The sequence below is a fragment of the Aricia agestis genome, chromosome 13, assembly GCF_905147365.1.
Source record: "Aricia agestis chromosome 13, ilAriAges1.1, whole genome shotgun sequence".
Taxonomy (NCBI): domain Eukaryota; kingdom Metazoa; phylum Arthropoda; class Insecta; order Lepidoptera; family Lycaenidae; genus Aricia; species Aricia agestis.
The window spans coordinates 8,784,404-8,799,641 of NC_056418.1; the positions used below are offsets into that span (position 1 = coordinate 8,784,404).

The 15,238-nt window shown below is 37.4% G+C and overlaps 1 protein-coding gene across 3 annotated transcripts in view; it reads left to right on the forward strand.

The window, feature by feature from the left end:
* The window catches only part of LOC121733038 (autophagy-related protein 101), an 82,131-nt gene that overhangs the window by 16,225 nt on the left and 50,668 nt on the right, over positions 1–15,238 (forward strand). Inside the window, exons 5-7 of one of the 3 annotated variants that reach the window (XM_042123126.1) lie at positions 4,752–4,859; positions 6,031–6,189; positions 13,783–13,871. In XM_042123126.1, coding sequence (XP_041979060.1) covers positions 4,752–4,859; positions 6,031–6,189; positions 13,783–13,871 — 356 coding nt within the window. Of the gene's footprint in view, positions 1–4,751; positions 4,860–6,030; positions 6,206–6,619; positions 11,083–13,782; positions 13,872–15,238 lie in introns of those variants that run through there. The other 2 variants (XM_042123128.1, XM_042123127.1) reach the window with 2 other exon arrangements.

Genomic DNA, 15,238 nt, shown 5'->3' on the forward strand with positions numbered 1-15,238 from the left:
AAGAAAAATATACCTCGGGTCTATTTTATAGTTCATCAAAAGCAGTTTCGGAGATTTTGTCTATTGCTGCGTTCGCGTTAGGGGGTAATATTATGGTCAGAATAGTAAGGTCGAGCTACGCGTACGTTATAGCTAGTATTCATGTAAAAAAATATTTTTACCCGATTGATGCAGGGGCATTATAAATTACTAGATGACGCCCGCAACTCCGTTGCGCCAAAACTCGCGCGGGAACCGTACATTTTTCCGGAATGAAAACTATCCTATGTACTTTTCCGGGTCTCAAAGTATTTACATGCTAAATTTCAGCAAAATCGGTTCAGTGGTTTGGGCGTGAAGAGGTAACAGACAGACAGACAGATGGACATACAAACAGACACACTTTCGCATTTATAATATTAGTATGGAAGTATGGACTAGTATGGAAGTATGGATTTCTTTCGCGCGCTTCAGGGGCCTTAACGGTTTGCATCAGTACATTCGTTTTAGTTTTGAGAGTAACAGGCGGGTTTTTTAATGGAAATACTACTCTTCCGATCGTATTATATCTACTAGTATTCAATATTCAAATGAATGACGAATGTGATAACGCGTCTGATAAAAATTAGAATGTTTTTAACATTTCGGCCTACATATTGTGTTTGCGTCTATTCACGGTACACCTGAACAAATGCGCAATAATATGTAAATAACTTTTCACGCACATTGACTGTTTCGATGAGAAGCAAGATTTTAGCAATATGCACTGGCCTAAGTTTTGCAATGTGCAGCCTTTTTCCCCCTAGTCCCGCCCCGAGTTCCGCGGGGCTAAAATGGTCACATTTAGCAATTCCTTTCAATCAATTCAGTAAATTAGTAATTGTCAAAACTGTCATACTGACAAATGTCAAATCAGTACAAAAATACAGAAATGAATTGCAAGCAGAGTTGCATTTTGCGATTTTAGAAAAATGAATCATATTATGATTCATATCATGATTCTTCAAAGCGACCATTTTAGCCCCGCCGACCTGCAGTCTTGTAATTTTCACCCCCTTACTAATAAAAGAACACTGTGTATAAAGAATATAAAGGGTGTAACAAACCTAAGTGATAATTCTTTAGGATGTGTATGTATTCCTTGCAGTAGAGAGTTCACTGTAAAAGTAGCAGCGCTGAAAGATCAATTTTTTTGCGATTTGTACGGGCAAGTGCCCCAGCACGGCCGCGCGGCGTCATGAGTTTCCCCATACAAAAGTGAAGAAAAAGCTCTTTCAGAATTCTATACAGGGGACTCAAACACATCCTTTAGTATTATTACTAAACTTTTTTACACATTGTGTACGTTTAAAACTTTTTTAAGGTCTACCTGCAAGACCAATACTAAAGAAATTCCATAATGTATACAGACGTTATATGAAATGTTATTGTTAGTTAAAAAATCTATACAAGCATGCCCGCTGGCCAGTACGTTTCCATGACCTTATTAATTCGGAGGTCGACATGAGCCCATTGTCTCATCTTTTTTAATCAGCACTTTAGGTTGTACTAGTTTCCGTGTTTTCAGCGGCTTAGCGCTTCCGTATTTTCAGCCTTCGACTTACTTACTAGTAAATTCATATTAATATGCTTGATATTGTAAATGCCAGAGGGTGTCTGCACACTGTCATATTTTGCTGCTGCCTTCAAAGTTATTGTACCTACAACTACAATCGAAAAAGCGTTCGATTTTTTTAAATGAAATAAGGGGGCAAACGAGCAAACGGGTCACCTGATGGAAAGGAACTCCCGTCGCCCATGCACACTCGCAGCATCAGAAGAGCTGCAGGTGCGTTGCCGGCCTTTTAAGAGGGAATAGGGTAATAGGGGAGGGTAGGGATGGGAAGGGAATAGGGGAGGGTAGGGAAGGGAATAGGGTAGAGGATTGGGCCTCCGGTAAACTCACTCACTCGGCGAAACACAGCGAAAGCGCTGTTTCACGCCGGTTTTCTGTGAGAACGTGGTATTTGTCCGGTCGAGCCGGCCCATTCGTGCCGTAGCATGGCTCTCGTTCGATAAAATAAAATCGTCATTCGACTTATGTTTCTAATAATACATATGTCAATTCCATACATTTTGATCGGCGATTCTATAAAGAAGCAATAAAGAAAACGTTATGACTAGGGGCTCTGCTTCCTTTTCGTCGGTAAGATTTCTTTGACGATAACTGCTCTTGACTGCCAGAAGAATTTCTGGCAGTCAAGAGCAGTTATCGTCAAAGTGGCACTTAATCCCAATTTTTTAAACGCCCGTTAGTGTTAATCTTTTCAAATATCATGTCTTCTTTGTCAACAATACGAAGGATGAGGGAGATTGATATTTAATCCACTTTTAACGGCGTTGATGAAATTGGCGCTTAATCGTTTCATTAATCAGTGGGTACCTAATCGGTCGTACCGTGAGCTCCATTTGAGCGTTGAGCTGTCAAACTTTGTTGTTCTCATCAATGCACGTCCGTTAGTTTACGTCGGAATGTGAGAAACTCATGGTACAGTTGACGGGTTAACATCATTTTTTTTTATTTAAAGGCCATATTATCATCCATTTTGTCTGTAGATAATTATTGTAATCGAAGGGAAACATCGCCAAATAGTACGATTCGCGATGGTTTTCGTCAAGTAATCAATGTTTTTTTTGGAAAATGTCCTATTTTTTTTATTATAAAGTTCTTCGTGTAGGTATCCTAATCACATTAACAAGTGAAAAACAACTGCCTTTCAAGTGACGTTAGTTCTAATTTCAAAAACATCGTTGTACCATCGAAAAAATGGATTTACAGGCAGATGATGGACCTACGTCATTTGGTCGGGCTACGTTAATTTAAGCTATGCTTGACATAACTCGACCAAATTACGTAGGATCAACTTTTCTGATAGTAGGTACAATAAACAGTTGAGTTTAAAGATTTTATCTTTAGCCCGCGATCGCACATTGTCCGAATTCTGATCAGAAACAGTTGAATTTCGCCGGACCGCCACCCCGCACACTATCCGAAATATCCTTCCGGCGAGTTCGAGCTCACTCGGCTCAGTACAAAATGTAAGAGACAGCGCGGACGTTCAACTGTTTCTGATCAGAAATTTCGGACAATGTGCGGCCGGGCTTAAACTCATGACTCATGAGTTACAAATAGGTATCATATTTTAGCAAGGTTTACCATAATACCTACTCACTCAAAAGTTTTTTGTGTTAAAACTACATTTAATTTTGTTGGTATACACTATACAGTATGTGAAATGTTCATTGACTTTATTGTTGTTATTGGTTTGACTTTGGTTTTGAGCAGTTTTAATGTAAATTAGATGCACCGAAATTCCAATTTACATATCAAGGTTATAAGTAAGTTATATTTAAGTAACTAGGTATTTTAGCGCTTGCATATTTAAGTAAATGTATAATATACTTACATAATATTTTTAGCGGGTGTTTTTCGTCAGATATATTGTACGGTGTATGAGTATTAGGGTAGATATCTAAAATGAAAAAGTTACTAATATGTTAATACTTATTATTAACCTTTTCACTCACATCTTTCGTTCAAAGCCATTCATTTTGCATGTAGACGAATTATGAATTATCTCTGTTGTGACACAACAAAATCCCCTTGCAAAAATCCTTGCAGAATACAGATCTTAAGCCATTTTATTCATACAGCCCAATAAGAACGCTTTTCCTGTCATGCGTGTCATCGCCCGCGAGTGGATCAGCAGCCATGAAAGTTGCCCGCATCCTATCATTTTCATAGATGTCTTTCCTGTCATGCGGGCATCACGCGTTCAGCGTGTTGTCAGCATTCATGACACGAAAAACGCTCTAAGAGCATGCGGACAAGACAAGACAACATGAATGACAGGAAAAACGCCCTGCGTTCCGCGTGTTGTCAGCACTCATGACACGAAAAACGCTTTAAGAGCATGCGGACAAGACAAGACAACATGAATGACAGGAAAAACGCCCTGCGTTCCGCGTGTTGTCAGCATTCATGACCTGAAAAACGCTCTAAGAGCATGCGGACAAGACAAGACAACACATATGACAGGAAATGCGCCCTGCGTTCGGAGTGTTGTCAGCACTCATGACACGAAAAACGCTCTAAGAGCATGCGGACAAGACAAGACAACATGAATGACAGGAAAAGCGCCCTAAGTGTTTAGCGCCATTAACACCCCGTATATCACTTATTATTGGTCAGCAACACTGGCGAATTACACTCGGCGGTTGTTGATCCTTTTGTTTGTAGAGCTACAGTTTTTGTGAGGTTTAATGTGGTTAAGGCCGTGATTCAGCGATAGATGACGATGCCTTGTTAAATGCGTCTCAGTACTACAAACAATGTGTTTACTATAGGTTATTGGAGGTTTTTGGGGCAATTTTACATACAGGGATTCGATTGTTAGGTACTTGTTAATATTAATTTTTATGTGTCTCTATGATATTATGTTTGTCTGTGACATCGTAGCTACCTCACAAATATTTAACACATAATATTCCGCAAATACGCCAAAAGGAGAAAAATAAAACGTAGGATACACGTTCTTAATTCAACATAGGTACCTTCGAAGAAATCGATTCCTAGGTACCTACGTCAGTTGGTCGGGTTATGTCAATTCATTATTAGTCGTGATCTTATGGCTGGATTTGATATAACGCAAACAAATTACGTACGTCCGCCAACTGCCTAAAATCAACTTCTCTATAGTACCGATAAATAATAATATGTTTGTCCGTCTCAGTTTCAGAGTACATACCGGGGGGCGAGCTGCTGGCGCTGCTAGACAGACACGTGAGGCTGCCGGAGGAGCTGGTCAAGCTGTTTGTCGCGGAGATCGCCATAGCTATAGGTATGTTTTGTTGTACGACCTTTGATGTGATTGTTATTCGTGTCACGTGTGTTTTGACTGGGAACACGCGGCCTACGATCTTAAAAAAACATGTGCTTCTAATCTTAATTAAAAATATATTTCGCTCTCAATAATTTCCTACTCAATAACAATCTTGGCTGATACGTCTCAGCGTCTTAAGATAGTCCTTAATTATTATTAGTTTGATATCAACTTTGACAGCACTTAAATCAAGGTTTCACTTCACTTAAGAAACAGCTTCTCAAGTAACAGTTTGACAACATAGTTGAGTGCCGAGTTTCGCTTATTACGCCACACACAAGTACAGCACTTAAGTACGATCTATTAAACAGCATCCCAATAATTATCTTGAGCATAATCTCAGCAATAAGAGCGGTTTATTAATACTAGAGATCGCCCAATGGTCGAAATTCGACCTTAGTTTCAACGACATTAGGACTACTACAACTCTTGACTCTGGGACTTAGCTGATCTCAGACTGGATGGCCGTGTAAGCATTGTCTAATAGTATCTAATATTCAATAAAAAAAACTATACATAATCAATTTTCAATTTGTCACCTTGTTGTCAACAGACTGTTGAAGTCTGTTGACAACAAGGTGACAAGGTGACAGTCATAAATAAAAGAGTAAGTATAATTCGTATGTATAGGCTTGTCACTCAAAAATCTGTCATTTTTCCTAGTGTGCGTGTTGTAGTGTGTGTAATGTTTTATTTGTTAAAAAAATGTATGATAAAAGCATAATTTCAAAATAATATTAGTTCGATGCACTCGTTCACCATATAAACTATAACTGTGCAAAATTTCATTCACCTACATTTCCCCGTTTTTCGTCAAAAGGGATACAAAGTTTTTCGCTTGCGTATTAATATATAGATTAGTACTGATGTTAAAAGTCTACTTTTAAAGTCAACACTTTCTGTGGGCTGCTAAATGGGCTGTAAGAATTTCCTGCAACAAAATAGGGTTAATTTTCAACGTAAAAATTATGAAATCACATTTTTTTCCATCTCATTGTAGACTACAGATTCCCGACTCACGTTTAATACAAGATATAACCATAGATGATACGAAATAATTAAATTATTTATTGTTTTAAACTGGCAAATGATAAAAGATTTTAATGTTAGTTTTGCTCAACGCTTTCAGATTTCCTTCACAACGCCGGCATAATATACCGCGACCTCAAGCCGGAGAATATTCTTCTGGACGCCGACTACCACATCAAGCTCATAGACTTCGGCCTGTCCAAGTGGCTGACCATCGGCTCCCGGACTACAACCGTCTGCGGCACGCTCAAATACATGGGTGAGTCGCCTTGTATGTACACGCACACACACATACACACTAGGGTTATGAAGTAGGCCTAGTAGTTAATAGCTCTGTTATTGTAGGATTGGTTAATTATTTGTCGCTGGAATTGTTTTGAAAATAGTGATTTTTAAGTCGTTAATTAATTGTTTATAGTTACTGATTAAACGTCGTTAGTTAAGTGTTTAAAAATATATTTGATAGGATTAGGTAGCGTTAGTTGGAGAATAATGCATCCGATATGTTATTGCTGTCGGAATATAGGTTTATTCTTATCAGATGAGCGATAATAAAAGAAGTCATTATCCGTTTCAGTGTGGGCACTGACTCGTTGCGTATGACTGAGATGGCTCAATGCGCCCGCTGCGTCCTCTCTCTCGCCCCGCCCACAAACTAAACTCGCATCCCCCCGCGATTATGTCCGCAGTGCGCGGCATGACTCTCCAGTGACACCGGCAACATGAACGCGCGGACGATAGCGTTCGAAATGTCCATGGAAGGCAGCCAGGTCGACGAGGTGGTCGCCAGCATATTCCACACGGTGCTGTTCCACCGCTCCAGCGGCAAGTTCACGTACAACAACGAGGAGAGCTACTCCATCCGCACAGTCAGCTACGTCGACGTGGACTGCGACTTCATCGACTTTACCTACGTGTGCTGCGAGTCTCCCGCATTAGGACGCAACGTCAAACGCGAGATATCCGACTTCTCCGAGCTCCTACGGGGATTGGACTCCAACTCCAACCCTCGCGGGACAATCAGCCTCGAGTTCTTCCAGAAGCGCCGAACCCGCTGGCCGTTCCAACCGGAGTGCGTGCCCTGGGAGGTGTGGACGGTGTGCTGCGAGCTCACGGAGTCCAGGACAGAGCAGGACATGCGCAGCAAGCACGAGAGCGTTGTCGAAATGCTCCAGGATAAGATAGTTTTCATCACCGAGATCATCAACCGCCATGAGTACGTGCCGAAGATGCCGAGCCGGTCGGACGCGGATCTCATCTTCGACACGTCGTACTCCGACATCCAGCCGTATCTCTTCAAGATCCACTATAACCTGTCCGGCGCGCCCTCCACGTCGGTCGGCAACACGGTCCGCAAACTGATCAGGGACACGCTGTCCTTGTGATGTATGCTGTGTCTTTACCAGATGACCGCGCCGTCTATACAGTAAACCACGTACGTACCTCCAAAAGTTCGGAGTGAACATCGCTAGTGTTCTAAAGAGAATAGAGGTATAGTTTTGAATCTTAGTCCGTCTCTGTTCTCTCTAGAATGTCAGTCTTTCCAATTTGTCTTCTTTAGCGAGTGTAATACGAAAAGTGCAATTATATGTGCGAACAAATGTAAATAGTTATTATATTTCTAATAATTAATAGGGATGATATTTTTGCAATATTCTATTTACAATGTACTTATATATAAATATTTTGCACGACGAGAAGTCATATTATTTTAATATATTTATTCGGACATTACTATGATTTGTTTTTGTTGTTAACTCGTAATGTGATGTTGATATTGTTTGACTTTATGTTGCCTGTATGGTTTTTGTAAATAAGTGAGTAGAGTGATAGGTTGCGTGACGTCGTTCGCCCCAGCGGCTAAAAAAACGAGGCCGCCATCTTGAGAATGCGTAGCTGTCAGTTTGACAGTGACAGATCGTTGTCACTTGGAAATATATTCTAAAATGTATGTGTTGCCAGGACGTGTGGTAGCGGTGAGAGAAAATAGTTTTACTTCCACTCTTTGTGCCCAGTCGTGAAGTTATTTAGTTAGCTCGATGTTAATCTTCAATTCTTATTTATATTTAGTATCTACACTGGCTGGTTAATGTGTCCACTTGTGTTATTCATAGTGATTTATTTTAATCTTGTGCTTAGATAGTATAAGTTCTGTATGACGCACTTAACATATACTTGTACAGATTTGCACTTAAAATATTATGATATGACGTATTAAATTGTCGAGTTTTGAATTTAATGAATGAATGGCTAATATATGTTTGGAGTAAGTTTTTAACATAAATTCTAAGTTTTTGCTTAATTAATGAGCTGTATCGCAATAAAGATCGCTACTTTAGAGTTATATTACTGATATTTTAATATTAGTCGAGTGTGTTCACTCGAGATGTATAGTCTTTTGACTAATTTGTTTTTTATATTAAAACGACGGCTTTGTGATAACGCTGACACTAGATACTGTAACTGTATAAACTTCATCGATAGCAACATAATGTTAAGAGTATTATACGCTAAGTGTACATATAGATGTATATAATTTTCTAAGAATTTTCCGAATAGGGAGTGTTTAAAATCGAGAGCTTTATCAAAATATGTTTAGTGTTCTTAATTAGTGACGGGTGAGGTGACGTAGGATATTTATTTTGAATTGCCACAGTCGGTGCGAAATAGTGACCTTAGTTCCCTTCCTACTAGATTCAGTGTTTCGAATTCCTAATATATTATATTTCTGTGACATAGAATGTATGGATAGTATTGTATGTAAGCTGTGAGTTTGAATTAATGTTTAGGGTAGTTTTAAAATTTATCTCTCAACAGATATTTATTATAATGAAGACGCAATCGAATTTTTCAATTTCAACTCTCGTGTCTGCTTTAGTAGAATAACCTCCTAAATTGGCAAATTTTGTGAGCTATTCTGTTCTATCAATGTCTCTGGTTATTCTGTTGTTAATATAATCTATTAAATAGGTTATTTATTAGATTATATTGTGACAAATGTAAAGACAAGGAAAACTTTCTCATGCCTTGAAAAAGTTATGATTTAGTTATTAAAGAGAAGTAAACAGATCTCATAGGAGATTTAGATGGTGTTTAATTAATAATTAATAATGAATGTTAGAATTAATGTTGAAAATACAATTTTTAATTACTATGAAAATGACATTTCTGTACAAGAATTTTAAAACTTTCTATATTACAATTCTCTTGGTCATTAGCCATTTTAAAGATCGACGTTTGATTTTGAATCATAAAAATAGTGAATTGTAAAATATGTATTTTATTATTGTACCTTACAAATTCGTAGCTAATAGTAATGGGATCATATATCTATTTAATGTGAAGTAAACAAATAGTTTTTTGCTCTATAACATTAGATGAACATATAACCGTAGTACCTGTAATATTTTAATAGATCAATTACCTTTCCTTCTAACACTGACGCCCAGTCTCTGAGTTTGACAAAAGTTTATGTATTCGCTAGCGCATTGGCGTAATAGTTAACCAATCAAAAACACTATTGAAAAGATAAACTCCAGTCAAAGCATCAGAAATTGGGCATTATAAAATCAGATAGTTAATGGTGAGCTTGTGAAACTGGTACCAAATTTGGTAATGCAGCATGGGTACAACTACATAGATTTCAATTTGCTAAATTAACATTTGTATCTGCACATTTTGATATTTAAAATTTATAGTGTTGCCAGTTTTGCACATTTTTTTTCTACACGACAAAGTGACCAAACATTTTCGTTGGAATCGAGCGAAAAATGAATCCATCCAATATTGAATTTCTAATTTTTTACTTTCCTACCTCATTTTGTGACTAGCTTTAGCGTTTGCGTCTTGATTGGATAGTCTCCTATAGTCCGGTCGAGGGACAAAGAGAAATTCTTCCATTGACCTATCGCTGCCTGTCTCTTTCATTCTTACATGAAAATATTGGTATCGCGCAGCAGCTTTAAGCCAATAAGGATTTCTCTCTATTCCGCGCCCAGACTTAACCTTAATATTTAGCTGAAATAATTATAACTAGTGATGGGTATTTAGGTCGATAAATATCAGTGGTGATAATTTATGAGTTTATCGATGGATCTTCGGTACATCCCATCCCTATTTATAACTCATCACCAAAGATAAGGCTGTATACAATTTGCCAATATGAGTATGACAAATTTTAATTCTATTAGCGATACTTGGTCCGAGTTTTATGAAGAATTAATGCAATGCACTTTTTTATTATTATGTTCGGCTTATAAGGCTTTTTTGACAAGAGTTTATCTTTTAAAGTTATTGATTGGTTGACGTTTTGACGGTAGCCAATCAAAAAAGCTGGCGAATTGACAAACTTCAGGCAAGAAACCTTAGAAATTCAGCATTATTGAAAAAAAAAAATTGAGTCCGTTGCTAACCCTATTTAATTCCTAGGGTTGTCAACTGACTGTTTTTGAAGTTACTGTTTATTGATTCTTCTAAGCTTCGGTTCTAGTATACTTACTTCGTAACACTTTATGTTGTATCATATCAAAAGGTACCTTGAAAGCTGTTCTGAAAATTTGGGATCTGGTGATAAGACAATATATTTACAATCTGAATTACCTGAGGTGTGATTTGAATATTGTTCGAGAACTCAAACTGATGAAAATTGTTTTTTTTTTAATCTTAGGCTACGGTAAGGTGTAACGTTTGACTAAACTGGAATGAAATGGCAGCAAGGTTTCAGAAATACTTCTCGTTTTGTCGAATGTGCTTTGAATGTTTAAAATTAAAACTATTTTAACTTATAAGGCTTAAGTAGCTGCGTTTTCGAACGTAATAATTGGCTATACTTATGCCAGTCTTAGTTAATCTCTTGTTAAAATATCATGCTTTCTCTTTCATAGCGAGGGAAATGACATGATATTTAATCAACGATTAACTTTGATAGATTGGTGAAATTGGTACTAAATTCTTGGGTTCTCGGATGCGTTTTGTAAATATCTGTAGCACACAAAAGATGGCCTTATTTGAAAGATGACTATAGTCGTTGTGTTCTATGATTCTTATATTGTATGAATGACATAATATATGTTGTGATTTATAAGTTCAAAAGTAAATAAAAATTAGTCTTGTGATAATTTATATAAAGATGTAAATAAATTATAAAGTATAATGTTTTGTTTTATTTCATTATAAAGTTTTTAAATTCAAATTTTTTAGCCGTAAGGTCCTAAGCTCTTAGGTGCCCATTTATTTTAGTTTTGTCTATCAAGAAAAAAACTTTGCCTTGTGGTATAAATTTTTAGTAGCTGTATTATAGCAAGCGTGTTTACTACTATTAGAAGAGGAATAAATAATATTTAAAGCTTATAAAGAAAACGTTACAAGAGCTGAGCTGAGGGCATTAAATTATCTTGCTATGCCACAGATATTGTTTGTATGTGTTTCTCGGAATATATCATAGACCATATCGCGCTCCCAAACGACGAGCAATGCTCGTCTTTCGAAAGTCTGTTCTTTAGTCTGCTATCGGAATCGGACGTCAATCGAAATTTTAAAAATGCGTAAATGCCTAAAAGTGCCGTATTGAGCTGTAGAAATTCAAATTAAAAACGTTGGCCTAGATAATGAGCACTTTTCTTATCATCGGTACGTTACAGTAGCTATAAAAAAGTGGCACGCTCGTTTTCATAAAAATGGAGCGACATGCGGTATCTATCTATATCTGAGGTTTCTATTTAAGTTAAAATGTGAAAATTTTACTACCATAAAGTTTGACAAGGCTTTATATATGAACGTGGGTGGGAGCGCTGCTGGTAAAGGAGAACTGTCAAAAATGACGTTTTTGTATGATGACAGCGTTAGTTCCTTTTAGCGCCACTTTCATTTAAAGTCTTGTCGAGCTGTACCTACAAAACTTTTTAAAATAAAACTTTAAAAACATTTCTGATTTGCTGCTACAAAACTTAGGGTCTGTTTCACCACTTCCTGATAAGTGCCGGATAGGATATCCACAACTTGACTTGACAGATAGAGTATGGAGAATCTGTAAGAAAAGTTGTGGATGGCCTTATCCGGCACTTTATCAGGAAGTGGTGGAACAGGCCCTTAATATCATACACATTTCCACAAATATTTTGTCTTATAAATATATAGCCACTGAAAAAATGATTAAAATCGATCGCCTATGATCCTTCACGTGGTCTACTTCTTATCTGTGCCAAATTACTTCCTTCCTCAATAAATGGGCTATCTAACACTGAAAGAATCATCAAAATCCGTTGCGTAGTTTTAAAGATTAAAGGGAACAAAGGAACATGAGGGAAAAAAAGCGACTTTGTTTTATAATATGTATGGATTGTGAATTCTACCTTGAGTGTCTTCGTCTTGCGGCTCATTACGTCCATGAGTATATTCTTTGTTGTTATTAAATTAGTTTAATATAGTTATTATCAAGTATGAATGGAGGATGATTGCGTTAAACTCAAATTTTGTCTTTTATGCAAATGAAATGCCTGAGGAATTTTTAATTTTCAAAGTTATTTCTTTGCTAACTACATAGGTATCTATTTTGAAAGAGTGTTTATTGCTCATAATAGACGTTTAGGTGTATAAAAATATGCACGTAAATTATTAATTTTGTGTGTATGCGTGTGTGCACGAGTTATTTTTTTTTTTAAGTATTGATTTACATTGATACAGTATGGGTCTCAGGCATCCATTACATGGTAGGTTTAGCTGTCAGTTTTACCACAGTCATGGCTGTGAATGATGGATAACCTACCGTGTAAGGCATCCATTATACGATCATACACGCGACAGTCAATTCCGTCAATCATGAATTATGTTTGACTGATGGTGACTGATGAGTGATGGACTGATGAATGGTATTAGTCGGTCACTCAATTCACGGTTTCAAGACAGACGGTTGCATGAAGTTGATAAACGAAAATCTGGATATCTTGATGTTTGCTTCATGCAACCATCAGTCACGAATTTAGAGTGAGTGTTGTTACATCTGACAAAATAGGAAAAAAAAATAGAAACGTATATCTGAAGAGAATTGAGTGACCGTCTAATACCATTCGTCAGTTCATCAGTCACCATCAGTCAAACATAATTCATGATTGACGGAATTGACTGTCGCTCGCATGATCGTGTAATGGATGCCTCACTGTCTACTTGCATTGTTACATGTTTACAATTTACATAAAGCTACGAGCTAGCTGCTGGCATATACATTTAACATTATACAGGGTGTAACAAAACTAAGCGATAATACTTTAGGGCGTGTACGTGTTCCTTGTAGAGAGTTCACTGTGAAAGTAGCAGTGCTGAAAGACCAATTCTTTTTCACTTTTGTATGGGCAAGCGCCCCAGCGTCACTAGTTTTCCCATACAAAAGCGAAAAAAAAAAATGGTCTTCCAGTCTAAAGTATTAGCACTTTTGTTACACCCTGTATACAGCAAATCCGATGGATCAAACGCCAGCTACTGTATCAATGGAAAGCAGCATCTATATGGTCGCAGCACACATATCAACTCTGAAAGGGATCGTCACCGTATCGCCTTCGCCTCGCCGTCAACCAGGCGTCAACCTGCGGTTGGCACGTAACCTAAGCGTATCAGTAGCGCCTGTACGTCAACTCGGCTACGGCTAGGCGACGCCTCGCTTACGGCTCGCCGACCGCTGTCCCCTTCCGAGGCGAGGCGATTACGTTACGGTTCCGCTTAGTGTGCATTGCAGTAGGGAGTTTTATACAAACAATAATGAACGGCTCGAAGCGATACGGTGCTGATCCCTTTCCGAGTTGATATGTGTGCTGGAACCTATAATCTAGAACCTCCTACAATATTTTTTTTATGTTACCAGCACCGGAGATTCTGCAGCGTGAGGCGTACAACCATGCCGTGGACTGGTGGTCTCTTGGAGTGGTTGCTTGTAGAATGCTGACGGGGGAGGTAAGTCTATAATAACAATATATTATCTATGGACGCTTAACACCACGCAGCCGCCCCTGAATCATGTTGACGTCCCTACTAAGTATCTTATCTAGTACTTTTATCGAAAATCTAGTACTTTCATAGAAAAAAAAATATCTAGTAGGTACTTTCATAGAAAACTTATCTTTTGATATGAGCGATTCTTTCACAGAAGACGTAATAAATCGATTTGCCAAAGACCCTCGAAAATTACTTTTAAAATATGTATAAGTACCTGGTTAAAGAAATAAGTATGTATACTTACTACTAAGGACGCGGCGTAAGTATCATATGAATTTGCCGGTCAACATATTGAAATAATATTATGATAATATTATTATTCAAAACTGAATAAAATATTTGAAGACGTGAGTTGAAGAACACGCTAACTAACATTTTGTAACGTATGGAGTACGGACATTTACTCATTTTTTCCCTTATAATTTGAACAAATCTTGTAACTTATCTACTTAATTACCTGACTAATGTATCTGGCTATACATAAAATGCATAGCCAGATACATTAGTCAAGTTTTTTATTTCAAATCTTTTTTCCTGCCCTAATGCCTCCATTTATACAAAAGAAACGGCAATTTTTTTACTGTTACTCATTGTGTTCTTCCACTCACGTCTTCTACATCAATGAAGAAAATGCAAATGCAAAGTCTAAAATTATTTAATCCAAATAAGTATGTACCATCAGAGAAATATATCAATAGGCAGATGCCCTGGCCAAATTATGTCGATCCACCTATGAATTAATAATACATAATCTCTGATAGAACATTAAACATAGCGTCCGATAAAATCCAAATAAGTACTTCTATCATTATTCTTTTTATGCGTGGGTGCTTTCGCCTGCAGCGAGCTTATAACGGTACCCGTGGTTAGTACTAATCTATCAAATTGACTTTTCTATCTGTTTGTTTATCGCAGTTCAAACATTCGGCTTGGCTTGTTTGCTCTAAAACCGGCTTTTACTGTAATGTAGATATGAATGGAAAAGCTTTGAAGTGCTATTAGTTTGCTTGTGGAGGGTAACGATTCTCAAAATTCGAATGACGGTTAGAATATAGGGTCAATAGTTAAAATTAAGCTGTGTTAAATATCATGTTATCTCTTTCATACAAAGTGTTTATGAAAGAAATTATTTTTAATTCAGAGTTGACTTTAACTCAGAAATTGCTAGGAAGACTTCTGACAACAGATTCGAGCTACCAAAATAGGACCCGTGATAGTTTCAAAACATTTGCATACCCACCTCTTCCTTTAATTTTGTGTGTATCTACATGATAAGGTCTCAAAATGTATGAAATGTACCTCTATCTTTATGTATCTAGTCCAAA